At 41.4% G+C, this 27,298-nt stretch overlaps 1 protein-coding gene across 2 annotated transcripts in view; it reads right to left on the bottom strand.

Annotated features, from left to right (window-relative positions):
• Window positions 1-27,298, bottom strand: part of LOC117947615 (transcription initiation factor TFIID subunit 4-like) — an 83,359-nt gene that overhangs the window by 18,006 nt on the left and 38,055 nt on the right. For both annotated transcript variants that reach the window (XM_034876705.1, XM_034876715.1), the window contains 2 exons: window positions 25,005-25,061; window positions 9,738-9,860 (listed from right to left, as the gene is read on the bottom strand). In XM_034876705.1, the coding sequence (XP_034732596.1) occupies window positions 9,738-9,860; window positions 25,005-25,061 (180 nt within the window). The remainder of the gene's footprint in view (window positions 1-9,737; window positions 9,861-25,004; window positions 25,062-27,298) is intronic.

Genomic DNA, 27,298 nt, shown 5'->3' with positions numbered 1-27,298 from the left:
CTAAAAGGCATCGCAGGAGGTCCTGTAAAAACGACAGTAAGTCACACAAAGACACAGGAGTTTCTTAAGTGAGCCATAACAGAAAGAACTCTCCGGGCTCTCAAGGGCTTCACCATGTAGGTTTCAGAGGCTCCGTGTTGACAACTTCATTAGCAGTGCCCGCGCTCTAAAACTCAAGTCGTACAACATTACCACATGTTAAGACTAAGAAATCAGAGGCTCAGAGTTTCCTTCTCCTCCATGATGGAGGAAACACAAGTAGGCACAGAACGGCAAACCAGTGATTGAGGCAGGTTTTTTCTGCATATCCCTGTGAGTGGTGAAGGCGTAGGATGAGGAGAGTGGGTTTGCACAGTGCGATATATAGCACAGCATGGGGCCCAGGATGTTAGGCTGTCCCCATGTCCCTGGCCAGCAGGCTAGCTAGAGAGCCAGCCATTATCAGCTTGCCTCCTTAACGAGGCGGTAAGAGAAAAAAAAGGCAGCAAATTTCATTCTTCAGAAATTTAATTATATCAAGATTAACAAGGGAGGTAATTAATTTCTTTAAGATGAGTATCTTTTAAGTGCCTGGGGCTCAACTTTGTTGTCAAAACTGTATATTTAACCATTATTTCAGGGCAAAGTTTTAAAGGCAGAAATGAGGGGGATCACTACTTTACCATAAATATATGAGGATGTATTGGAGGTTCTAATCTAAATAGTGAGATTACAGTGTTAACACTAATGTGTACATTTATGAACATATATAAATATAAGGTTAATTAAAGAAATTTCAACAATGAATCATCAACAATGGGTTGCATTAACTACATTTAAAATAATTTCCTAAATGTATGGTCCTGATGGATTTCCTTTTAGCGTAGACTGAGCCCTTATATCCTTAGCCTATTGTGGATAGGCATAGCAGCTGAAACCTAAGACGACCAGGTAGACCACGACTTCATCCAGGACTTATGTTTTAGGCTTTAAGTGAATACTGTTTTCTCTCTTCAGGGTGACTAGAGATTTATTGTTATATTGATTGATTTATTAATTTAGAAGGAGCCCCATCAGCTAAATACAATTCATCAATACTCACTGATGTATCACCGATACTTTGCAATCTAACTTTATGAAATAGTGAAAAATCAATATTTTCTTTTATGGTCTGATTGGTATATAGTGGATCCACCTTTGATATGTAGGAATCCTTTCTCCCTCACTGAGAATGTCCAAACACTTTCTTAATTCTTTAAATGTGACTAAGTACAAGATTTAACCTATATGAGCGATGGAACATGGACAGTCCACGTATCTGTGTTACTGATCTTGAAAGAACTTTAAGCCCCTTTCCATGAATGAATACATTAAAGCCAGTGATGCTGAATTAAGTTGACAGGTAGCATATATTTAAGACCCAACAGATGATTATGGCTGCTACACTACTGTATCTCTTCTGCTCTCTCAATCTGTACATATTTGTGCAGGGAGCAAGATACAAACATGTCAGAAAGTCAATTATTTTCTTTTTATGCCTCACATCTGTTTTCCAGTGCAGAAACATCAGACCAAGCCACAAATCCACAAACTGAGACATAAACTTACTGGTTAAGAGAACAGAGACAGTGTTGCTATTCAGGGATTCTCTTAAATCCCAACATCCAACTCCATTTGTCTAAGTCTTGTCATGTCATGACATCTGACTACTATGTTTAGGATGTAAAGAAAAAGTGTTTTTTTCAAGCTGCCTAGTAGGTTAGTGTTTTATTAGTAGTGTTAGCTGCATGGTTCTATGGATGGCAATACCGGTTACTTTGTCAGCTACTTCAGCCACTTTGGTCAAGACTAAAATATCTGAGCAACTGTTGGATGTTCGTAGCTCACTGGGTAGGGTGCGTACCATTAAGGCTGAATCCTTACCGCACGGCACGGCTTTGAGTCCAACCCAGGGCCCTTTGCTGCAGGTCTTCCCCTCTTTCTCCCCTTTCCTTTCTATCTAAATAAAGCATAAAAACGATAAGTGACATCGCCGCTCTCCTCACTTCCCCTCTAACACCATCATAAGGTTGACATATTTGTTTTTTTGTTAAATATCAAAATTGTCAACTAATGGGTGGATTCTCATGCCATTTTGTGCACATTTATGTGCCCCTCAGGAGAATTATAATAACTTTGGTGATTTACTGACTTTGTATCTAGCGCCAATCTGACTTCAAACAGTTATTTTGTTCAATGCTTTGGTAAATGACTAAATGCCTTTTTGAATCAGTGTGCTTGAGGAAACGTGTGCACAAAGTATGGCAACCCTATGAGCTTCAGCTCTACTTTGTGTTTACTGCTGACACACTGAACGTACATGGTAAACATGGTCAACATTATACCTGCTAACCGTCAGCATGTTAGCATTGTGACCATGTTAGCATGCCAACGTTAGCATTTAGCTCAAAGCACTGCTGTGCCTGAGTACACCCCCACAGAGCCGCTAGTGTGGCTGTAGACTCTTAGTCTCGTTTACTCTGGAAGTTTTTATTCTTGATGACATTTAAGTGGAAGTATTATATTATTATATTATTTGCAGTTTAAGCTATGATTTACTTCTCTATTGAATTGGTGTTTGCCATGAATTCTTTATGTCAAAATGCTATTTTGACATTTTCAAAATCCCTACTAGAACAGTGTCCTCCAGGTCTTATCTCTTCAAGTCCTGCTTTAGTTGTCCTGTCTATTGGGGCACTGGTTTGAGCTTTGAGTTGGCTGATGTGACATTCCTTCATCTACATGCCGTATGGGTTTATACGACTTTATTAATATTAAATACTCAATCAATCTATCTATTGATAAAAGCAATTGATCAATGTGTGTAACACTGTGTGTTGTAGCTGAAGTAAATAATGATAATTAGTTAACAAATTGAATATGTCATTTTAATTGTATTATAATTATGTTGAAACCGCCTCATTTTCAGGTATTTCAAGTCATATTATGTTGTATTTATGATGTCTGTGTTAACATATTTTGTCCATTCAATATATAACTAAATTTGGATGTATTTAACTTTTCATGTTTAAGCTATAGCTGTATTTGAAAATGCTTTAACCCACAGACCATAGTGTGAAAACCACTGGTGGGTACTATTGTGCTCTGCATTGTGCAGGGGAAGGGAAAGTTGGCAAAGTGCACTGTGTTAAAGCTCTAAGAACGAATGGCATCTGGCCAAGGAGCCCCTGTAACCATTCTGAAGACCTGACTCTGTCTCCTTTGCGTCCTCACTGGAAACACAGAATTGCCTTGAGAAGTAAAGTCAAACTAATATTACAATCTTCTTGACATTATGAAACCACTAGCAGCCTCTCTGTGCCCTCTTTAATGATACTTATGCAGTATTTAGAGAAGGGGAACCCACACAGGAATCCTTATGCTTCATTACAGCCTGATATAAGTCATGCTAAAGTCATTGCACTCTCCTTCACATCCCACCCTGCATTACTTAAGTGGTGAAAAAATACATAAAAATAACAATCGCTAATCGGGGGTTAATGTCAATGCACCCAGTGGATTTAAGAGAAGCCTCCATATTGTTAAGAGCAACATGAAATATAAAAAAAGGTCAAGTTAGCTGTCTTTGCCACTGAAAATGCAAAGTATGTATTTGGATATGGAGAGGAGTAAGTGGAAAGTAGGAAGGAGAGATGTTGTGGTATTAAAAACAGGAGGAGGAGTACTGTATGTAGATAAATGTTCTGACCATATGGTTTTCTGACCATATACTCTCCCCAACAGATTGTTGGCAGAGAATGGAAAAAGATGGAAAGGAAGAAACAACGGGGAAGCGGAGCAAGTGGTTTCCTCCACGCTATCTACAACTACTAGCATTCAGTTGGCCAGTCTCTTTCTTAACCAAACAGCCTGGTTGGTCTTAGTCCTCTGAGATCTTATGTCCCCCCCCCTCCAGCGCCGTAACCCTTGTGCTCTTCGGGTGTCCTGTTTGTCTGGTTGAAGACCTGGCCGTTTTTACTCCCAGGCGGCACACTGGGAGGGACGCAGGAGAAGGAGAAGAAGGAAAGCACAAGACAGAAGGACAGAGGGGAGGTTGGCGGGGAGAAGGCAAAGGGAGAGACACTGAACACTCCGAGTTGGGATTGATTTACTTCATTAACCGAGATTACAAGTTTAACTTACAAACCAGAGGTCAAAATTTCTCATTAACAAGGGGACCGTGGAGATCCTCGGGGCTGGGAGACCACTCTTATTACTGACTACACATTTCAATCTGTCTTTGATGTTCCATGTCTGCCTTTCTACCCCCTCTTTTCCCCTCCTATTTTTTGGCAGTGAGGTTGATTTTAATTGTAGCTATAGAACAGAGCATAGTTTGCCTGTAAGCCAGCCTCCACATCTGTAGTGAGTGCAGCTTTAGTGATATTGGGTGCAGTCCATAGCTCGGGGCTAATTTTAATGGTCCCCCCCCCCCCCCCTCCCCTCCCTCCCTCCTTCATTGGAGACTCAGATTGTTTTCCACGTGATTCCTGTTAATTTAGCTGGAGGAAAGGGCATCAGTTTTCCTTTTGCTTTTCCCCCTCTCTCCCTATGCCTCTCGCTCTATTGCCTCACTCCTTCTTTCTGATCTACAGCCTCAAAGAAAGAAGGTGAAATGAATTCAAATGGAAAAATAGACTGTGCTCACTATTAAATCGCTTGCCTACCTTTGTCCCTTGCATTGCGCGTGGTCGAGACGGATAGGAGATAAGGCAGTGTGGCTGCACTAACTGGGACAATTTAGCTCATATTGTTGCTTTTACGTCAACAAACAAAGCTCTTGCTTTGATGTGATAAATGGCCTGAGTGCTAGGACGAGAACACTGAGCTCATAAATTGTGTTAAGGATGTTTCAAAGCTCTGAGCATGTTCAACACTAAAAGACATGTGCGTTGAGGTACATTTTACATTGCAGAACCTTAGATGTACTGAGGAGTCTATTCTATCTGGATTTCCTAAGATAGCAACACAGAAGCCCCACAGTTTAGTCAAGGTGCACAAGAGAGGAGATCATAAGACACAAAATTCAAGGAGCTGAAATGACCTTTGTCACATTTCCATCCTCCTTCATCTGCCCTTTGTTACTGCACTTCATCCTTCCACCTTCTTCAAGGTATCTCACCCTTGACTTTTGTGCTGAACTTCAAAAGCCTGTGTGTGCTGATTGGATGCTTGGCTTGGGTTGTGGGATCATGACTGTTGAGCTGGAAGGGGGTTTGCGGTGTCTGTGCCTGTGCCTGTGCGGCCCCTGCCTGTGAAGTGACCCACCGCTGGGGCCACAGCAGGTCCTCTTCCAGAGAGGCAGCCAGCCAGCAGCCCCAGCCATTGGCTCCTTGAAACTAATCCACCCTGCGGAGCCCTGTAAGGCCTCCTTTGTTCCCTCCTGCAGACTAGATCAGGCTGGAGACAGACACTCCAGTCTTGACTGGCTATCAGTTTCACAGCCCGTGGCGATCCACATCCAGGCACAGGCACAGGCCCAAGCCCCGGCCAAGCCACCATCAAATTAAAGGTGGGAGAATGGGGGCTGGGGGTTGGGTTAGGGGGAATGGAGCGAAATTGTGTCACCTGAATTCCGTCACAGTGTGAACATAGTGGAAAGGTGGTCTGATGAGGAGAACAAGCAGGAGGGAAGGAATATTGAAGAGGAGGATTTCAACAGGAGCTCTGCCTCTCGGTGAACAGAGCAGGATCTCAACGAAGCCATTATCTGGCTCCTAATTTGAGCTCTGGCACAGCACTGAAGGGCTGCCTTTGTCTGGGATTAATGCGGAAAACTCAGGATGCGATGTCAGAGGGAAATAATCAGCATGGGCCCTTCATAACGTTGGCTGCTTGTGCTCCTGGCCAGCGCCCCCCGGCTCATTTCTGTGGAGATGAAATCTATGACAAGCCCCTCAGTGAAGCTAAGAGCAGGCAACAGTCCAGTAACACCCACAGGCCTCCAGGCATCCTGTGACCCCCTTAGAAAAGTCACATTCACTTTGCTCTGGAGAAGGGAAAGAGAACGCCGCAGGCGCTTCCAGCCCATGTGAAATGAAGAAATGTGAGGAGGTGAAAACGAAGTGAAAATAAGTTAAGATTCCTCCTCCGCCCTCTCTGCAATCACTCCAGAGGAGGGGCACACTGTGACTTCACTTCATTATGCCCCTCTAATTAAACACGAACAGTACATAAAAAAGAGTATAACATAGTAAAAAGCATAATGTATATTCATGTTATTGTTGTGTTTTGCATTTAGGAAAGCAGTTTGAGAAAGCAGCTTTTTTTGAATGCAGCAGAAGGTCGCAGGCTAATACCCATCAGGGTAAAACATTCTGAAAGAGGTTGGCACTGCATTCAAGGACCAGAAGTAATGCTTTTATTTTGTTATGTATGCTTTTACTATGCTCCTCCGCAGCATATTGCTGCTAAGCGAAGGATGTGAAGATGCAACTCGATAAGCAGGTTATTAAAATGACCAATTGACATTCAAAATTCCGGCTTATTTTAGATTCATCATATTTACAGATGAATATGTGGAATTCAAATGTTTCTCCCACTGCCTCAAGGAAAATGTGACTTGGTACAGCAACTGTGCATGACTTCATGTATTACCCTGTGTTGGAGAAATATGATACTCAAGTCACTGCTTTTCCTCAAAAAGTAGACAGTTCTTTATAAAAATACAGTTTGGCTTAATTAAGAACAGACTAGGCAAGTCACCATGCTCTCTACACACATATTTCCTACCAGATTCGTCACATTCTCCAACTTAAATTGTGGATAATGGGTTATTAGACAGATTTCTTAACTTGGCTTATGATGAACAGGTTAAGACAGAAGAGGCTGTGTGATATCATGGCTTCAAAACCTAACGCCGTGGGGGAAGGAAGACCAACAAAAAACCCTGTCCACAAAACAAACCCGCTACCTTACGCCTTCAGAAAGGTATTGGCTTGTGACTCTAATCACAGATCTTTCATTTTCATCCACTTTGTAGATGAATAAAGATGAGAACAATGGCTCAGAGGGCTTAGGGACAAACTTTGGGTTTTGAGATTTCCACTTTTGAGCAAAATTGCAATTTGTAACATCCGACAGTACATTTCCTGCATTCTGGTGAATTTCACTGCAACAAAGTTATGGTGCAAAAATGTATTTATTTATCTAAAGTAAATTATAATAGGTTTTGGGTGGGTCACAATGGCCAGTTTTGATTACTGAGGGAAGGGGGTAACCCCCCATCTCCCCTGTATATTACACCTATAAGGATTATAAGCATTCATTTTTATGGTTTCACTCGGTCACCTGGACAGTAAACTATGTTAATACAGGATGATAGTGACAAGCTGACCAGCCCACAGTGGCTTCTTATCATACTTATATAATTCCAAGTGCAACCACTGTTTCTCATTATTTCCCATTTTTTTTGGCTATGCTGTATCTAATATTGCTTATTCTATATTCTATTTTGAGTAGTATGTTACTACTTTCCCTCTACTGTAGCCATTGCTCTCCTATTCTTCAGCTTCTGATTCTAACTTCTAGTCAGACACAGATTCAATCAATCAAGCAATAACCAGGTTACCATTGATGTTGGAGTACAGGAAAAGATATTATTGAGTGGTTACAGTCATAATGTTTATCCTCTCACATGTTCACCTCAGTAAACATTAGAGCTTTTAGCATGTCAAACTGTCAGCGTTTTGAACATGACAACTGAATAGCCAGCCAAAGAGCAAACTGTTAGAGAGGTCCGGGTCATACTGCCTCAGGGAGTTGTATTTGTATTCCCAACCTCCACGTCTTCTTATGTATTCTGACATCTTGATTCATTCCACATAAATTACATAACTTGAAAGAATGAAACACTTAAATTGTGTGTTCACCTCTAAAATATTAGACCTGTTTTTTACTTACTACTTACTTTAACTTACTTTTACTCACTTACTTTACTTTAAAAACTTGAACAGGCAAACATATATACATTTTGGGTTGATCAAAGGAAAATTTAGCGTGAATTGAAATGAACTTCAAAAGACATTTAAATAGAAGCCTGTTGGCAGAACGTAAGTCCCACATGTTATTTTATCAGCAGTGACAGAAGATAAAATGAGTTGGAGGCCAAGACAACAGCATACAGGTTCTGACTGTATAGATAATATAATATTTAGAGTTGTCAAGGTTTACGCGGTATGCTCATGTAAAAAAAAAAATTGTTTTGACGGCACTAGATTTTTTATGCATTAAAGGGATATGCCACCGTTTGTTGAAATAGGGCTTATCACGGTCTACCCTAGCTGAGAGTAAGAGGGCCAACGCATTTTTTGTCTCAGTGCATGTATTGTTTTAGTCCGGTGCAACACCGGCAGCGCTGGAATGGTCCTTTAAGATTTGAGGTGTAAAGTTGTGTGTTACTGATACTGTACACAAAACATACATGGTCTGTTTAATTCTGAATTGGGGACAAATGGTGTAACAATGTACTGCTGAAGGCTGAAAGAGAATTAATGGACAAGAATTCATGACAATAGTGATTAGGCAGATAAATAAAATGGGCACAAAAATAGAGTAGGGAAACAAAGGTTCCAAACAAAACATATGCTAAATTATCAGGAAACAGCGGGGAGCAGCTGTATATTGGGCAGTTAGCAATTATGACTGTGTTTTTTCCTAATCGCTAACTACAATACCACAGCCTATTGTAGATTATTGATTATTTGTCCTTGGAGCAATGTCGGTCACTGCACTTAAGGTAATAATGTCAAGAAGTATTTCTGGCTAGCACAAACCTCGACCTACGGATGCATGACAAGTTTGGAGCATGACTGAGACGGCCTAAAGTCTCTTAACAAAAGCACAGTTAACCGATTCAGGTGAATGTCCTGCATTCAAAATAAAAACAAAATATCAAAGTCAGTGTCATGCTTAAGAGGAGTAACAACCTTCAACCTTCCAGCAGCTGGAATTGAAAACCACTGCTTCACCTGCAGCAATGGATTTCTATTTCGTATTCACGTTGTTAGAGATGGATATTCAGTGACTCGTTTTTTTTTGCATATCTAGCAACCATCCATGTTTGAACTTACTACAGTCAGAGATGACAGGGCCATGAAAATTACCATTGAAAGCTGTCAACACAAAAAAAGCACTGTAAGAAAATTCAAATTGTTTATTGTTAAATTATTAGCAGTATGCTGAGTGTATTGTGTTTAATGTGATGTTGTAAATTGTATTCTAACAAGACAGATTGCAGGACCCCAGAAAGAATAGCTTTTAGCTTATGCTTTTCTAAAAGAAAAAAAAGCTAATAGTGAAAACGTTGTTGAGGGTATATATTAATTCAATTCAATTTTAATTCAATTTCAATTTTATTTATAGTATTAATTGATAACAAGAGTTATCTCAATACACTTTACAGATAGAGTAGATCTAGAGCACACTCTGTAATTCAAAAAACCTAAAAAATTCTAGCAATTCCCCCAAGAGCAAGCAGTGCGACACTGGCAAAGAAAACTCCTTTTTAGGAAGAAACCTCGGACAGACCCAGGCTCTTGGAAGGCAGTGTCTGATGGTGCAGATTGGGGGTGTAATGAATAGTGGTAATTACAGTCACAATAAAAGATAATGGAACAGTGACAGAAATAGTAGAAATAGTAACTGGATATGGAACAACCCCAGCATCTGGATATGGGAAAAAAAGGATAATATAGCCATTAAATGCGTCTAGTTCTTACCTCGGTCCCTGATGGGGTGTTCCCTGGTGAATCCATTTTACGTTTTTTGCGGGGTCCGATGGCGGCAAGTGCTGTAAGGTTGGCATCTCGCTGCCTCATCTGTGCCAGTTCCTGTTGTTGCATCTGGTGAAGACAACACAAAGATTAGAAACTAACCGTGCCCCTACACTAAATGTGGTTTAGTGTTGCCCCAGTAGTATATGCCACTGTTTGAGTTATAGTAAGTATGTCATGTACAAGGTAATAATAAAAAGCTAAATCAGATAATAGCCGATGGCTTCCAAGATTGCATTAAAGCCAATGAGTTCTGCATCTTTTGCCGCTCTAATGTGATCGCTATATACTACTCAAACTACAAACAAACTACAAACGGAGAGCAGAACGCTTCTGAAACCAAAATCCTGTTTTGCCGCTTATAGATTCCCCATTCATTGCATATTTTTTAACTTAGAGATTAACATTAAACAAATACATAACAATCACACCAAAAATAGTTATCTGTGATACATAACTGCCGTAAGATAACTTTTTTAGTAGCACTGATGGTCCCAACTACTTTATTGCTTTGTTTGTTAACCACATGAAGGTGAACCGTGACAATTACTTTTAGCCACACAAGTGACCCCAACATTTTAATTTCTGATTTTAAGAGCATTTGCTACCATCTTATGACACATTTTAGAGCGTTGTAAGACTTGTTGAGAAGGAGTGAGAAATGATACAAGAGTAGGATCAAATGTAGAAGGTAAAATATACGTCTGTAAGAGAGAAATATGTCCCTTCTTTCTACCAGTCCGTCCATGTGTTGTTTTAGCTCTCCTGAGCCAAACAAAATGGAAGCCTGCTGTCAGCCATTAACAGAGCTGCTGTCAAATATCGAATGTGTGTGGGTGTGTGTGTGCAGTCACATGGTCCCATTGTGATTTTTGCAGTTTGTGATATAAAAGGGAGGTTGTGGGGAGGCACTGCCCAAGGTAATGTCATGTCTAGCCACAGGGCTGAGGGGGAACCCGGCATCGCTGGGAGCTGCCCTTTCTATTGGGTGGATGCGTGAGGGCCTGGGGCCATGGCACAGAGGGTGTCAGCACTCCCTCCAACATGCAAACACAGTACACACACACACACACACACACACACACACACACACACACACACACGTGCCTATCAATCTTGGCCACAGCACAGGGAATGCCTACCCACCAGCTTGCCTGCGTGCCTGCCCACTGGGGGAGAGAGGCCTGGGTTGAAGCGAACAGGGACAATCAATGTGCGCTTTCATGTCTTTCATGTTCTTTTATGTTATCTCTCAGCATGTGTACGATGGGCGCTGGTGTTTGTGTGAGGCAAGTATGTTGTCTGATCGGGGGAAAATTTCATGTTACTTTCAGATGGCGCTCTGTAAAAAGGTTGCTTTGGTGTATAAAGTCTGATCTAAAATGTGCATGCAGTTGCCTCTGATTTTTTACTAAAACCCCCCGGGGAAGGCATGCCCTTTAGGGTGTTGCCACTTCACATTTAGCACGGCGGAACTGTTGAAAGATTCAAACACGCTGACAACACTAGTAGAGGGAAATAACAGCAGTTTTACCAACTAGCTGAATCCTAAAACACATTTATTTGTCCTTTTTTAAAACAGATGGTGGTAAAAATGTATACACTAGTTGAACCAAATACTAATCACTGGCAATAGTACAGACAAGTCCATGCAGTGATTTGAGTCAGGGTTGAGACAGATACATGGGGATCGGGGCTGGATGTGCCTGATAGGGTGGAGATGATTTTTGCAACTGTCCACATGGCAAATGTAGCATTAAATGTTATCAATGCTAACCTTATTAGGCTTTGCGACAAACAACACACAAATCTCTCCAGGCTTGACCTTAAAGAATCCGGCTGCAAAGTGAGCAGGGAGAGAGAGAGACAGAGAGAGAGAGGTCCGCTATCTCACTGATGGCACCTGGATGCCGGCATCCCTGCCTGGCAGTTGGCACCAGGCATGAGCTCCCAGCGCCCACAGCAACTGCCTGCATTTTCAGATTTATGACTGTATGATAAATGAAGACTTCATTTTACCATCTGCAACCCTCCAGTCTGCGTTTCCCGTCAGTAAAACGGCCGTCATGACACTGGGAGACTGATTTCTGATTTCAATCTGGTGCCACTATGCCGCGTCTACTTTTCTTTAATGACTGCCGACTGATACAGCCAGATTTGGGCCAGACATTGATAGATTTGTTTTGTCCTAACGCGTTGTTTCGACTACCATTTAATTCAAACCTTTACATAAAATTATGTTCATTAAGATAAACAAGAGAAAGTGTACAAACGCTATGAAGTAGTAGCAGTATCTATGAGAGAATGTGGGCACATTTTTCATTCAGTTTAAGTTCTTATACTGCCGTCATCAACTGTCCTGAACTGTACAGGGTTTGTTAAAATTCAGTCATGAACTTTTGGTCACTATTTATTTTCTCTGTATAATATTTTATGGTGTTAAGCAACTCTGCTGTTAAGAATTTCATCACTCTCTGTTAGTGACTTCTAACATGCCACCGCTCTTCTTCTTTACTTAAGCTATTTGTCTGGTAACGTATTTTTGGGGGGCATTTTTTAGCTTTATTAGATAGTAGATAGACAGGAAAGGTGGGAGAGAGATGGGGGATGACACGCAGAAAAGGGCCGCAGGTTGGTTTTGAACCCAGACTGCTCTAAAGAACTCAGCCTACATGGGGCACACCCTCTTACTGGGAGAGCTAGAGGTTGCCCCTACTCTTGGTTTATTAAATGATGTTGCAGTGTCAGTCACCAGGGCTTATTAAAAAAAGGAAATTAAAACTGTGACCTACAGGTACAAGAATGTCTCTCTACCTTCTAGACCACCATGTCCACAATGTTAGTAATAGGTCCAATCACCGCCAAAAACGGCAAAGGTCACTACAGAGATTCATCCCGGACTGAAAGAATAACAAGCTGGCAGAGTGCATACATTTGCCAGGTCCGATCAATGGTGCGGCATAAATATTTGCTGTTCCAAAGTCACTTAAATACCAGTGCTTCCAGTATGCCTGTATGCCCTTTTAAAGCACGGAACTGGAACTTGCAAAGAAAGAATTATGAGCAAAGGTCAGGAGATGTAAAACATTTTCAAGATGCCCGACGAAATCAATCTGCAGCTTTGTTAGAACGATGTTTCAGTCTGAACGCTAAAATGTCAGCTGATGAAGTTACGGTCAGTGTGGGGAAATTGGAAATATGTACTTCTGTATTTCTAGGAAACACTTGTAGCACTCACACAAAGCTCTCCTACAGATGTTGAGTGCTCAGCTAAGTGTGTATCAGTTAAAGTGATGGTGTAATGTTCAAGTGCAAACACTGAAGCTCTGAATCTTATATTACTCAGATCAGGATCAGTTTTCATCAAGGCTCTCAGAATCGCTCCTAATCTGAAATTTGATTTCAAATTTACAAATTTGATTACCGTTGGATAAAGATTCTGTAAGAAGTAAAATCTTTACTTCGATAGAAAATGGCATCACCCAATAATTATGACAGTAAAAAAATACAACATGAAACGACCCACAACCCACCCCAAAACTACAATATTTGTTGTCCCGCTATGTATTTTAAATACACTTTTAAAAGATTCAAAACCTGGATATCAAATTACATTAATCTGATAACTCGTGTCATGAAGTTATGTCCTGAACAATTCTTCCAAAATTATATTTAAATAAGACTAAGACCCCCAGTTTAAGTGCATTGGATGTTAATATTTATTAGCAGCATAGACGGCTGGTTTGCACAGCTGACTCAGTACAGCTGGTGCTAACAAACTGGACTATGCAAAACAAAAGCTAAATAATGTTATACAACATAAGTAATATTTTCATTACTGGGCATGTTTTGGTTGTATTGTTATTAATATTATAAAAAATGCATTCAACAGAAAAAAAATAAAACTTGCATGAATTGGGCCAAATGTGAGCAACAAAAATAATCTGATCCATTTAGCTATCTTACAATTGTTACCCGCTTAACCCCATGTTGAATGTTCAGAAGTCTAACTTCAAGCTCTGTGCTCTTAATAGATAAAAATGTCCATCAACAGGGCTTTTTTCTCAACACAGACAAAAGAGAAGTATGTTCCCTTATGATGCAAAAATGTCCAAAAGATGGCAAGAACCTTAGAGCAGTCTGAAATGCTTAGAGTAAAAAGGAAGATGAGCTGCAGGAACCATGTTGGCCAACCTGCCATTCTCCATTTTTTGCTGTTTTTTGACAAAGGCTTTTCTCTCAATCTTCCCTCCCTCCCTTCCTCTCGCCTCCTGGCCTGAGGGGCTGCTCGCGGCCCCCCAGACGCTTACAGACAGATGTCCTTGGTAGAGCAGAACACGCTCTGCTTGACGTCACAAGCAGCTACAGGGCTGTGATGGAAGCTACAGGGCTCTCTGCCCTGCAAAGAGTATAAAAGCCAGACCATGGGTTTTGAGTTGGTCTGTCTCTCCCCCTCCCCCTAGAGAGCTGTGGTCAATGAGCACACAGCATGTAGCCTCTTAGTATATAGACATAACATATGCCACTTTTCGTGAATGCTTCTTCCCCTACAAAGCCTTGGTAGAGTGCATAAATTTAGCCTTCAATCAAATATCTTATAATGGCTTTGGCCTTTGCTCTGTGAGCTTTTGGGTTGATCTATAGCATGTAATGGAAAGTGGTTTTTGGAGTATGTTTATAAGAACAAAGCTGAAAGTAACTAAAGAACATTTAGAAACACACATTAAACTATGACTATACCAGGATTGTAGTTTGATACACAGCAAAGTCTTTAGCTTTAAACTAACTGGTGGTTTGTTTATATATACACTAATAAGTGTAAGATTAACACCAATAAAGTTCATATTCATTGTCAGCAGTGTAAGAGAAAAGCTTGAAGGGTGCACAAGTAAAACATTTAAATCAGTGGTTTGATTTATAACCATAAACCTGGAAAGATTTATCTGCTGTCAGGTATATCAGAGACACGGTACCGACAGTCTTACTACCACTGGATATTTGCATCCCAACAGCTCCCTATCCGTCATCATTGATGTCAGGTGGAAGACAAAACTCATTATTATCTACTGTAAATCATGTCTGTCTTGGGTGGTCCTGGTGGCCTAGTGGTGTAAGAGCATAGAGTGTAGACACTGATCGTGTAATCACAACAACAATGGTTCAAGTCCAACTGGAACTGGATGCTCTCTTCATTTACTGTCACCTCTCTAGCAAATAAAGGCAACATCCTGCCAAACATTGTGCCTTCTAATAGGCTGCATTCAGACTGGTCGCACGGACATGTGCAGAGAAAAAAAGTAGGTCCAGAAGCCTTGCAGCTATGCGGACACAGAAAGAGTTTTTTATGTTTCAACTACAACTACTTGAAACTCTGTAGGAGTGTTTAATACTTTATTAGTTTCAGCTATGCTAGCAGCATGGCTCTTGGGAAGGCAATGTCGGTCTGTTGGTTGGTTCACCACTTTGGTCCAGAATAAAATATCTCTGTTGAAATATAACAGTTTAATTTCCATGACATTTTGCATTCACGGTCCCCAGAAAAAAAAAATCCTTATGACTTTAATGATCCCCTTTCTCTACTGCCACAATAAGGTTCTCATTTAAAGTTTTGAATGAAATTTCTCACACACAGTCAGCTTGATTGTCTTTTAATATGGTCCACAGACAAAAATGCGAAGATAAAGACATTCCCATCGGCCTCATCTGTACTCTGTTTTGGGCTAATTAGCAAATGTTAGCATGCTCACACAATAAACTAAGATGGTGAACATGGTAAACATTATACCTAATAAACACCAGCATGTTGGCATTGTCATAGCAAGCATGCTAGCATGCTGATAGCAACTATGCCTAGGTACAGCCTCACAGAACCACTAGCATAGCTGTAGTCTTGTTTTCACTTAAATTGCTCTGTATTAATTATTTGATACAACAACATAGTCATATGTCTACAACATAGACCCTGACTCAAAAAAAAATAATGTCTGCATATTGGTATAATTGGTTATGACTGCATAAGTCTATATCCACAATGTTCAACTTCCGGGATTGCTTCGTTGCCGCCGGAAATTTGACCGGATTTCACTCTTTTTGAACAAATGTCTGTCACCTTCTGCCTTCTTTGTGTTGTAATTTTAAACTCCGGTGGATTATGGATTATGGACTATGGTTAACTGCTCCTCAGATCTCTGCAGGCTGAATCCAGACAGTTACGTAGACTATCTGTCCAATCTAAGTTTTCTGTTGCACCACTATAACAACTTTTAAGTGAACACGTTCCACAACACAAGTTCCTTCCAGAGGCTTGTTTGCAGCGGCACCGTGGCTTTGTCTGGCGCTTACCACCGCCCAAGACCAGTGTGATTGGTTTAAAGAAATGTCAATAAACCAGAGAACGTTCTTCTACCATCACGGAATGCAGTGGGGACTAGCCAAACCATCCTCCCCAACGCTGTGAAAGAAGGTCTGGCAATAAGAGACTATGACTGTATAAAAAAAAATACCAATCTCAAAAAAGTTCTCGGATTGTATGTACGCCTGAGTTAAGATCAAATCCGTGTATACAAATGTTTCATGAATGAGGCCCAGTGGAATTTTTCAGATGAGAGGGAGGATATTTTTCCCCGACTACAAAAACCAATTTCAAATACCAAATACCTGTATCTAAAACAAACCTTCTTGTGTGTGAGTTTCCCATTACTTCCCATGAGAGTGTGTGGACATTTTACGTACGTGACGTGTTTTGTGCATGTCTGTTATTCATGGATCTCATTCACCTGACACCCACATGGCCGACATTATGTGAACATCTGGGAGCTGCATCTCAAGGCATTTCTTCATGTGAAGTGCCTGGCAGTTAGTTTGCTGCAGGGCAAAGCACCATTTGCAGTAACCAATCAGGTTCTACTTCTCCATCTGCACTCAGACACAACAAAGAGACGAGCGCAGCACTGACCTGATAATGTAGGCACGTCTTTGTGTTAAAACTGGATAGAGGCATGCAGAGGCATCAACCGAACTGAATATTTACAGATGGCAGTGTTCCTCAAGATAAAATATTGAATATTAACGTAATATATGATAACATACAGTATGTGTATGTGTCCATGATGTGTTGGGAGCAGTCATCTCTAATTGCCAATTGGTATTGAATATAGAACAATTTATATGTATGCGTTATGCAGTATGAGTTAGAGAGTCATATGCATAGATTCAAACTGGGTTGTTTACAAGCCAAGTGCACCAGAATGTATTGATACCAAATATTATAATCTTTACTGTATTTATCAGACACAACAATTAAATAATTCTGCTCACACTATTGGGCTGATATCGCTAACAGCACAATAGTGTGAAAAGAATTATTATCTTGAATAACAGATAATAAAACCATTGAGTTTGATAAATTGCATTAAAAAAGGGAGGGAAAATGCTTTGGGATTCTGTTTCATCATCTTTTTCAAGACACATAACCCTCCTTAAATATTCAACTGAATCTGTTTGTGATTATATTATTTCACCTATGGAGATGAATTCAAAATGCATGCATGTGCTAATAGTCTTGGCTGAAAGTGTTCCATTTCATCTGAAGCTGAGTATGTCAGAAGTGTTTCCAGGGCCAAGGACCAATTATTCAGAGCCCTCAGTGGTCCCTGGAGCTAAGGTCGTTATGTGAGTGTCACTATCATGACCCTATATGGTTAATCTTAATCTGCATCTTATCTGCAGGATTGAAACTGTGTTGAGGGAGACTGTGCGAAACATGCGGATAAATTGAATGTGTCTAAAAGACTGCCTTTCCGGTGGAATTAGTATTATTTTTATAAATAATTACATTTGAGCTACACATTTTGCCAACAAACACTGTTTAATGAAGAAGCCAGAAATCAGTGTTAAGCTGATTCTGACGGCCTGACACCAAAGCGCAAGGGCGACAGTGGTGATCATTAAAAATACTGCTTATCTAAGGGAAAATTTCCTACTTTAAATGTTCTCTCGCTTTGTCTCATTCTAAGCTGGCGTGCTTCGTCTAGCAGTCTTCTCTCTCCCTGTCTCTCTTCTTTTTTTTACATTTAGATTCGCTGCTCGTCACTTTCTATTGATCACGCCTAATTTGCATCCAGGAAAAGATGAGAACTCAGATATTCACACTCCGAGAGAGGATGATGTCAATGATTTATTCATTTCTAAATCAAAAAAAAGAGTGAAAGGTAGATGAGAAGGGGAATCTTCATAGGCAGCAGGCGACTTGCAGGCTCTGAGGCTGGGCTCCTCTTCCCCACACCGCCCCCAGGCACATGGTGTGCAAGTCCTCCTAATTAACAAGGTGAATCATGCTGCCGCTCTCTAATTAGCCAACATGACAATCTAATGGAAACATGCAGGCCGAGCTGGCACACTTAGCATCACCTCACAAAGACCCCCGGTACTGTCCTTCCCATGTGAATTCCACAAAAACGACAAATCAGATTTAAGTGGAAAAGAAGAGAAAAGGTGGAGCAGAGCGGTTGAGGGAAGTGTGTTTTTGAGAGAGGTCAGAAGGGCTGGTGAAGCTGAGGTGTTTTTTCCTTCTCTCCCATCCTCTATGTGCGATGTTTGTTGCCTAATTGAAACGTGTCCTGCCTCCTGCCTCTCTCTCACTTACATCCCAGGCACAGGAGGCTGGCACCTCGCCACTAGCGTAGCTCAGCATGCCCAATTCCCCTGCTGCTTGAGTCCCAAGGAGTGCTCTGGCGCACAAAGAGAAAAGTGAACCTAAAGGCTTGTACAGCGAGGAGACGGGTCGCTATCTCCCTCTGAGGCAAAAAAAAAAAAAGAATCTCCCTTTTTTGTTGTTTTCTTTCTCATTACAGCACTTTGTAATATTCGAAAACACACAGGAACACCAAAGGTACTTTTAAAGCCTGCTTCTATTTTTTCCTGTTGTCTTGAGGTGAAGAAGAAAACTGAAGTTGAGACTACAGGCAACAAAGCAACAAATAAAAATAGGGTAACAGTGTACTATTTAGTAGTCTGCACATCTTTAGGAGCCACAAAACAGACCTTTCTTTGTGATAATTAAATTGTCCACATCAACATTGTATGATCTGTCAAAAAAACTGACGTTCGGTTGAAAGCATATCAAATAAACGGACACCTGCTCAATGAATGCATAACCTAATTTGTGAAAAAGAAATGTTTTAATAACACATCATCTTCCCACTTGGCCAGAATATGAGCATTATCTTCTCCTACTCTCAATTCCACGAGCTGACCATGAATGCTGCTGCTCTAATAATATTAAGGTATTGTGAATCTGTGAGGCCAGAAGACAAGAATGTAACAACTATGACCTAGGAAAATCAGCAGGAATTCTCTTTAAAGGCAGCAAAGACAGGAGAGGACATGGAGGAGGGTGGCAGGCTTTTGCCCTGAGGCCTGCCTGATGGGGGAGAGCGCTTCTTTGAGCAGAGCAGTTTGTAGAGGGCCAGAAGATGATAGCCTATGAACTCGCAGCTATTACTGGCCTAATAAAGACTAAAGGGCTGGTACATTGTCCTCTGACACACCAGATCCTCTCCCTACTCTGAAAAAGTGTGAGGCTCTGATTAACGGGGCTTTTAGTGTGGGTGGGTTCCAGTCTGTCCATGACCTGGTCACTTATTGAGGATGCCAAGCCAATCAAGAAACATGTATGTGTGCATTAAGGCCTGGTGCATTCTAAATAAAGGGATATGGTTTAAATAACGACACAAATGAACAATTCTTTATTATGTGAGCAAAGGGGCTATATATGTTCAGTTTGATCGTTGTTAATTCGATTCATACATTCTAACATATGTGGTCATACAGCAAGGAAGTCGTACCTGCTGGCTTTTAAATGGAGTTCAAAGTTGAGCTAAGGGCGGCATTAATTTGGTAGAGGTTCAAGATATTTTAAACAATACTGGTGCCTCAGAATAGGCAAAAAAATAAACTCTCAATGCCTGGAGAAAAGAAAAAGTTTGAGGCAAATTAGTCTTACAAAAACCTTTGACGTTCCTAAGAACAGCTCTTTTCTTCTGGAATCACTCTAAGCTAGAAGTGTCTTGCTGCCAGGACAGTAATGTGAAAGACGTGGGGAAATAGTTTATGGTGGTTGGGTCCTTAACCAGCTCATATTAACAATGCTACACAGTGGAAATATTAGTGATTCTTGCATGACATGGCTTTCTTTAGCAGCTGAAAGGGTCCTAACAGGAGCTTTTGGCCAGCTGTAGTAGCCAATTTGTTTTGTTTGTCCCCTCATCCCTCGTCTCTCTTTGCCTGTCCTTGCTCCACTCCTCTTCTCCAGTTCACTCGTTTCCTGTGTCCAGTTGCGCCTGCAGACGCGGTTGCGATGATGAATCTGTGGCTGCAGTGTGTCTGTGTGTCTGACATCGTGATGTATCTTTACTGGCCTTAACTCCCTCTCTATCTCTCTCTGCCTCCCCTCTCTTTCTCCCCCCCCCACCCCGCCTCTCAATGATAAGGCACTGGCTGGCCTCCTGCCTCAGTGATGGAACAGTCAGAACACACAGACCCACAACCGACAACAAACAGGAACTGAGCTCCACGATTTGCCAATTGATTTTCACTGGGGGCATTTTTGAAATAGCCCATCTGACCTTTTGGCCAAATGGTAGTGAATGGAGGAAAGAGAGGCGCCAGACCGCACTGCCTCTCCCTCACCCAGAAACCTCTGCCAGCATCCATCTGACAAGCCGGCTCTGCTGGTGACAAGGTTGTGGGTTAAGTCGCTGGTGCAAATACAGATACACAATTAGAAGCATAGTTACATAAATATACAAGACTAAAACCCTAAATCCCTGCTAGTCACACCTAGAGCCTACAATGTTCATTACCCCTCAATACAAAACTATCAGGCAGAAAAACTTTTTGGATATAGTAGAGAGAGCCGAAGTCACGCCCTACTACTTCTATGTTTCGACAAAATCTGAACAGGAGTCAACGGGGAGAGGCAAACATTTTTTTATCCCATTTGAATTCAGCCATTGATTACAAATATGTTGTTCGGCAATTTATAAGATAATTTTCCAACCGAAGAAAGTTTCAGTCCATTGTTAAACATGTGTAAGTGTTAGACTGTGAAAATACTTAATTGGAAAGACTACACGCTTCATTGTTGCATGGATGACGTCTCACTGAGGCTATGATGTCTGTATGTATCGTACTGGGGATGTTACTAAAATCTTTCTTGTTCTTTTGCTTATCTGCTGAAAACACTTCACTGGATAAAACACATACGATAACATAACGTTTCATGTGTTGTAGAACAGAGCTAAGCTAGCTAGCTAGCGAGCAAGTGGAGCATCAAGCTAGGTGATGTAAATTGTGTGAGATGAGTGATGTAGTTTAACACAAAACTGAGTGGTACTATGAGAAACCTACGGCTAATTGAGACTTTCTTTGGCTGAATTTTTTTTTTTTGAATTAACAAACATCATATTTGTAATCCATGGCTCAATTCAAACGAGATAAACAAATAATTTGCCTTTCCCCGTTCACTACCTTTCGTATTTTTTCTAAACATAGGTCCCATGAGGTCCACCGGAAGGGGCGTGACTTTGGCTCTCTATTTCATCCTGAAACCAGGTCTAGAAGACAGATCATAAAATCTAAGGTACAGGTCCCCTTGTATAAATCTGACCTGTGCACTTCATAGCAACTTAATTTGCCTTTACTATTGTGAGATATGCTGTGTTCAGAGACTTGGCCTGAGGGTTGCAAAAGCAGAAAGTTCATGGATTATCCATACAACATGACATCATGATTTTGCGTAAACGTAGACACGCCGAGAAGTGGCATGTTATCTGTATGCATTTTGACCTATCCACGTGTGACGTAAACATACACGCCACTTGCCGTGTTATTGCGAGGAGGAGGTTGAGTTTAGGAAACCTGACACGCGGTTGGGTTTAGGAAAGGATGAACAGGGTTAGAAGAAAGCTACGGTTGAGTTTTGGACACGTGACATGTGGGGCACGAAGGAAACGTGGTACACAGGATACAATCCCCTGTAATCTGGTTGAAAGTCCTGTGTTTTACTCATTCATTACCCCAACCAACCTCCCTAGGCGGATTTTTGCCCTTTCATACTACTCGCTATGCCATAAATTCACATGCTAGTCGTCTTGAGCGTCTTGATAACAAGCCAATAATGGCATATGAATTGGCATGTCATACATATGCCATTTCATGAAATCAGTCTGATCCATAATATAAAGCTTTCATCTGCTGGGGAGCATGAATGTGTCTTTTTCATTCTCAAACTTCTTTACAAGTGAACATTTTGGCCTGATAGTTGCACTAAAGGAAAGATTAAAGGATGAGAGAAACATTAGGATGCATCCTCTGAGGACCATAAACACAAAATTCATAGCAATCTTGTCAGTAGGGGTCAGTAAAGGTGATGAATTCCAGAGAAACAATCTATCTTATTAATCTAAACTTTGAGTACTTATTACTATCTTGCCCTCATTGTCACCATCCAACGTTTATGGACCGTGAAAAGGTGAGAACTAATAATTCAGTTTTGCTATAAGGCTAAACAAAGAGACATGGTAGTGAGTTAACTCAGGACATTCAAGCACCTATTATGTGGTCTTTGTGGATCTACTTTGTGGATAAAACTTTCTCAGACAAATAACACTTTCATCTACTAAAACCTGGGTATGACAAAGGATCGTGGATACACATTGGAGGAAGGAGCCCCTTGTCTGAAATTGACTTGATAAGACATTTAACCTGGGGGGCAGCCTCTGGCTCACCCAGTGGGAGCGTTCGCCCCATGTTGGCAGGTCCTAAAGCGGTGTGGGTTTGAATACGACCCGCTGCCCTTTGCTGCGTGTCATCCCCCATCTCTCTCCCCCTTTTATGCCTATCTACTGTCTTTATGTAACAAAGGGAAAAGCCCCCAAAATTATTCTTAAAAAAAAAAGACATTCAACCTGAGTTTAACCGTTCATATCATTCATTTGTTGGTCATGGATTAATCCCTGGTGGTCGGACTAGACTCGGGACTGCAACAGTAGTTACATAACACACCGCACCAGCCCTTTTAAAAACAAATCAAAGGGCCATCTCAGTTTACACGCTGACACTTGATTCAAGTATCTAACACACTGTAATTCCAATAATTTGTGTGTGTATGTGTGTGTGTGTGTGTGTGTGTGTGTGCGCGCGCGCGTGTGTGTGTGCGAGTGATCAGGAAGAGAGGCTTCAAGAGAGCCTGGCTCCTCTGCCCGTCGTTGCCTGGAAGAGTAGCTTGGGCTCATTATCCTGATGAAATTTGCGCAGATGTGTAAGCTGCCGACAGACTCTGCAGTGACACAAACAGCCAGCTCAGGTGATGAAAACCGCAGAGGCAGAGGGGCTGAGAAACGATGGCCATTAAGCAAAAAAAGGAGGAGGTGAGGGAGGGAGGGTGGAAGAGGGGAGTTGTGTTTGTGTGTGTGTTAGTGGGGGGGAAGCATTACATAAAGTTACAATTTCTAAACAACACCAACTAAATTTCCAGCTGAAAATAAAAATTGAAAATGTGCACACTGGCATGCGGCGTCTCCTCGCGAGGCGCTAATCTGGCCGTATCCAGATGACGAGCGGACTGCCACTTAACAGGGAGGAGATCTGCTTTGATCACACGGCCCCTGGGGCAAACCTATCACGCTGCCTATTACGCTGCTTGATTTGCATATGTGGGGCTTATGGGTAGGCTGAGAATGGTTAGTGTGAATGTTCTAAACTGCAGCAGGGCTCGCTGTTGCTAGAAAGAAATGTCCAGAAGAGATGCAGAGAAAAGGCAGAGTGCTGCCAGGTTGCCAGGGGTAAAAGAAATTCACTTGTCACTTGAAGGTCACAAGTTCAAACCGACAGACTGCCTAAGAAAATACTAAAAACAAAATACTTCAAATAACAATACTGAGTTGCCCTTGAGCAACGCATATATAGTTTCCCCTAAATGTAGAGTGGCCAACATTAAAAGACAATGGTTGCACTGGGGCAAATTGTAGAACTGTGTATAAATTATAAATTTATATTTGTATAAATTTGGGTGTTGGTGAGAAAAGTGCACACTTGCTCAATAAACTTTACCTGGATGAATAAAAGGCTTTTTGAAAAGAGCAGAAACTTACAAGAAACCACACCTGCTCCTACATCATCATCAACAACAACAGCATCTACACCAACAACAACAACAACAGGTGAGTGATGTGTGTTTTATCCTCCTGCATACTCAGACTACTCCTTGGAAGCTCAAGACAATCCCCTTTATCCTTGTTAGCACGCCTAGGACTGAAAACACCAAGTGAAGTTATTCTGGAGTAAACAAAGTAAAAAGCAAATGCAAACTTACGCTGTGAAAGAACTATTGCATTTGCGTAAACAATATTAACCAACCACTAAAAGAAGAATGGTCTACTTTCTGGAGTCCACTGGGAATTTACCACACACAAAACCTGCACTTAAAAAAAAGAGGCTATAGCAGCATACTGCAAACAGAAGTGCAATACACCAGTAAAACATTTCCCAATTTGCAACACTACGTGTTGTTCCTTGGCCTACTATTTGAAGAAGGATGTAACTCTTTTTTATTCCTTTCTAGTAGTTAAACTTAATGTAGAGCATGAATTGGTAAATCTGTAAACCTCATTCGCCTGCTTTTCTTTTTATGCTCTTACGGAACTATTGTTGCAATTATTTGACTCTTTTTTCGAAAGAGACATGCAAAAAAAAGTTTTTTGCTCTCTTTTAAGTCATAGCGTAGTAAGTAGGTTAGGAGACAGATATTGCAGTTGAATTTGACAAATATTAACAAAAAGGACGGAGATGAGAAAAAAGGTGAATAAATCTACAAAGGCTACTACAGTTACCACTGCATATCCCTCCCCAGATAGCCCATTGACCAAAAAAAGCCATGGTTCAGTGAAGAGCAGTTAGTCCAAATTCAAAAGGGTGCGAGATGAAGAAGCTGAAATAGACCAAAAAAACGAAGGGGTCGGAGGAAGTGGAGGGTGTGTTTGGTGCGTAGAAAATCATTTTACGCACACATGGGCATCAATAGGTACGAATAATTCTTTTTTTAAACTTGTTTAAGTCCGGCTTTAAATGGCATCACATATGTAGTGAGGCATGAAAAATTAATACGCTGGAGTCGGGGAAATGTCAAGGGTAATGATCTCCGCAGCAGCTTACCTCCTTAGCTTTCTGTTTCAGTCGAGCTTGCTCTGGGTCCTCTTGCCTGGAGCGACTCTGTGGAGTAAAGGGGGGGGGGGGGGGGGGGGGGGGGGGGGGGGGGGGGGGGGGGGGGACATAGGTTAACAGCTGGTTTAAGGAGCCCAACCCCCCCTTGCTACTCATCTGTTGCTGCTGCAGCAAAAATAGTGCAAAATGGGAACAGGATACAGAGGTGTCAAGGACATTGTATTTGAATTCAGAGAAGTGCAATGGAGCGCCCCCCGGGGGGTGGTGGCCTTTAAACCCGCTCCAAATCCAGCCCTAAATAAGCCGCTGGAGGGGAATTCTAATCAAAAGAGGTTATTAAAAATTCTACAGGAGCCAACACACACACACACACGCACACACACACAGGGCAAAGGATATATCAGTGGCTGTGTGTGTCATTGAGCCAGTGTGGCTATCCGTTCCTGTGTGTGTGTGTGTGTGTGTGTGTGTGTGTGTGTGTGTGTGCGTGTGTGCGTGCGTGTCAGTGTGTGTGTGTCTCCCTGGCGTAACAACACAGCACTTCTATTTTAATCAGCAGCCAAGATCTGGGTGAATGTGCTTGTCCCTGGGAATCCTTCACCACACAGCCAAATGTACATGTACGACTGACCACTGCAGGCAACGCGGGCAGATTATGGTACTACACACTAACTCAGTGCTGTTATTTTTTCTGGATCTGGATATAATCTGTGTAGTTTTATTTCTGTTGGATGAACTAAAATTAGGTCAGGTCCAAGAAAAAACATGTACATTTTTGTGTCTTTTGGCAAATATTGTAGAGCATCAGTCCTGTATGTAGTTAATATCTGTCTTTTGTTCACTGACAAAAATGTTTATCATGTTAGCAAATGTCAAACATATTTTACAACACACTGTGTAAATCATAGAGAATTAATGTCTAGTTTGCCTTTACAGTTAATTTTTATTCTTCTAATGCCAAATCAATGCAGGGTGCCCCATTTTGCCTAAACCCCACTACCTCCCTTTTTCCCCTTTTTCTCCTCATCTTCTCTGGATTATGGATGGAGAGCTGCTCCACATAGCCGTCCTGCTAATTGGCTTTAAATATATCCGGCGGTTCACGTACTGGTCGGTATCTGAACTAAGAATAATGTGTTTGCCCTCCAGCCGGCCGGAGCATCCCTCAAGACTTGAGTCATATTCTAAATGGACGGCGTAGAGGAGGGGAGGGTTTGTTGTGAAGGAAGGAGGAGAGAAGACGGGGGTGGAGGGGATTATTTTAGCAGGTTTCTTATTCAAGAGGTCAAATTAGCGCGCGCTTGAGCAGGAGAGAGGCAGGCAGGAGGGGAGGTGAGTGGGTGTCGGAGGGGCAAAGGACTGGGAGGGGTTGGTACAGATGGACTGTTTACAAAGGGCAGCGGTGCCACTGGCGTGCTTTACATCTCCTCTGTCAGCTGCCCTGATTTTCCCACTTACAGGAGTGAGCAGAGAGGAAAAGGGGAAAAGAGGACCAGGTAGTAGTCGCTGACAAGCTCTGTTGGGTTTGGCAGTGTGAATGTACACCGGAATGTGGAATGTACTGTGGTTAATGAATAAATAACAATGGAAAAAAACTCCATACTACACTACTGTGTTCTACAGGATATAACCGATCTGTGGTGTTGATCATATTCCAGGAGTTTCCAGTTTTTAAATGATGATTTTCTTTTTACCCCAACATTGTTTTGCCTACTTTCACTTTGCCGGTTGGTGCTCTATGGTTGCCCATTTGATATTTGAAAGCCCTCAGAGGGTTGTACTTGTTTTCATTTAGCTGTGGGTTGGGGTGTGGGAAGAGTAAAGTTAACTTGATTTGAATATTGTGTCAAGATATTCTCCCAAATACTAAGTCCAGTGGGTGAAACGTTTCTTCCTGTCACTCCTCATAAAGTAGTCATTGATACATTTATTCATCCTCATTATTTTTCTACTTTGCTTTACAAATTTCTGAAAGCGAAAGACCAAATAGTGAATGATCAATTTCAAGCTTCACTTAACATAGGTTTTAAATAGGAGAGCAGTATTATTGTATGTTGAGAAAAAGGGAGATGAGCTACTTATGCCATCTCCATTCTAGGTTGCACAGTATTATTGAGTTTTGATGTTTAAGACGTATTCAGTGATGGGTTTCTCAATGCATACTGGTTGAATGTTCAATTCCTATTCAATTTTATTTATAAAGCACCAAATCACAACAACAGTTATCTCATGGCGCTAATGTTGGTCTACAATTGAGAGAGGAAGAGAGAGAGAGAATAAAAAGC

Source organism: Etheostoma cragini, chromosome 1 (assembly GCF_013103735.1).
Source record: "Etheostoma cragini isolate CJK2018 chromosome 1, CSU_Ecrag_1.0, whole genome shotgun sequence".
In the NCBI taxonomy this organism is placed as follows: Eukaryota; Metazoa; Chordata; class Actinopteri; order Perciformes; family Percidae; genus Etheostoma; species Etheostoma cragini.
Note: the sequence above shows the minus strand (reverse complement) of the source record. Positions and strands in the feature narration are given on the sequence as shown.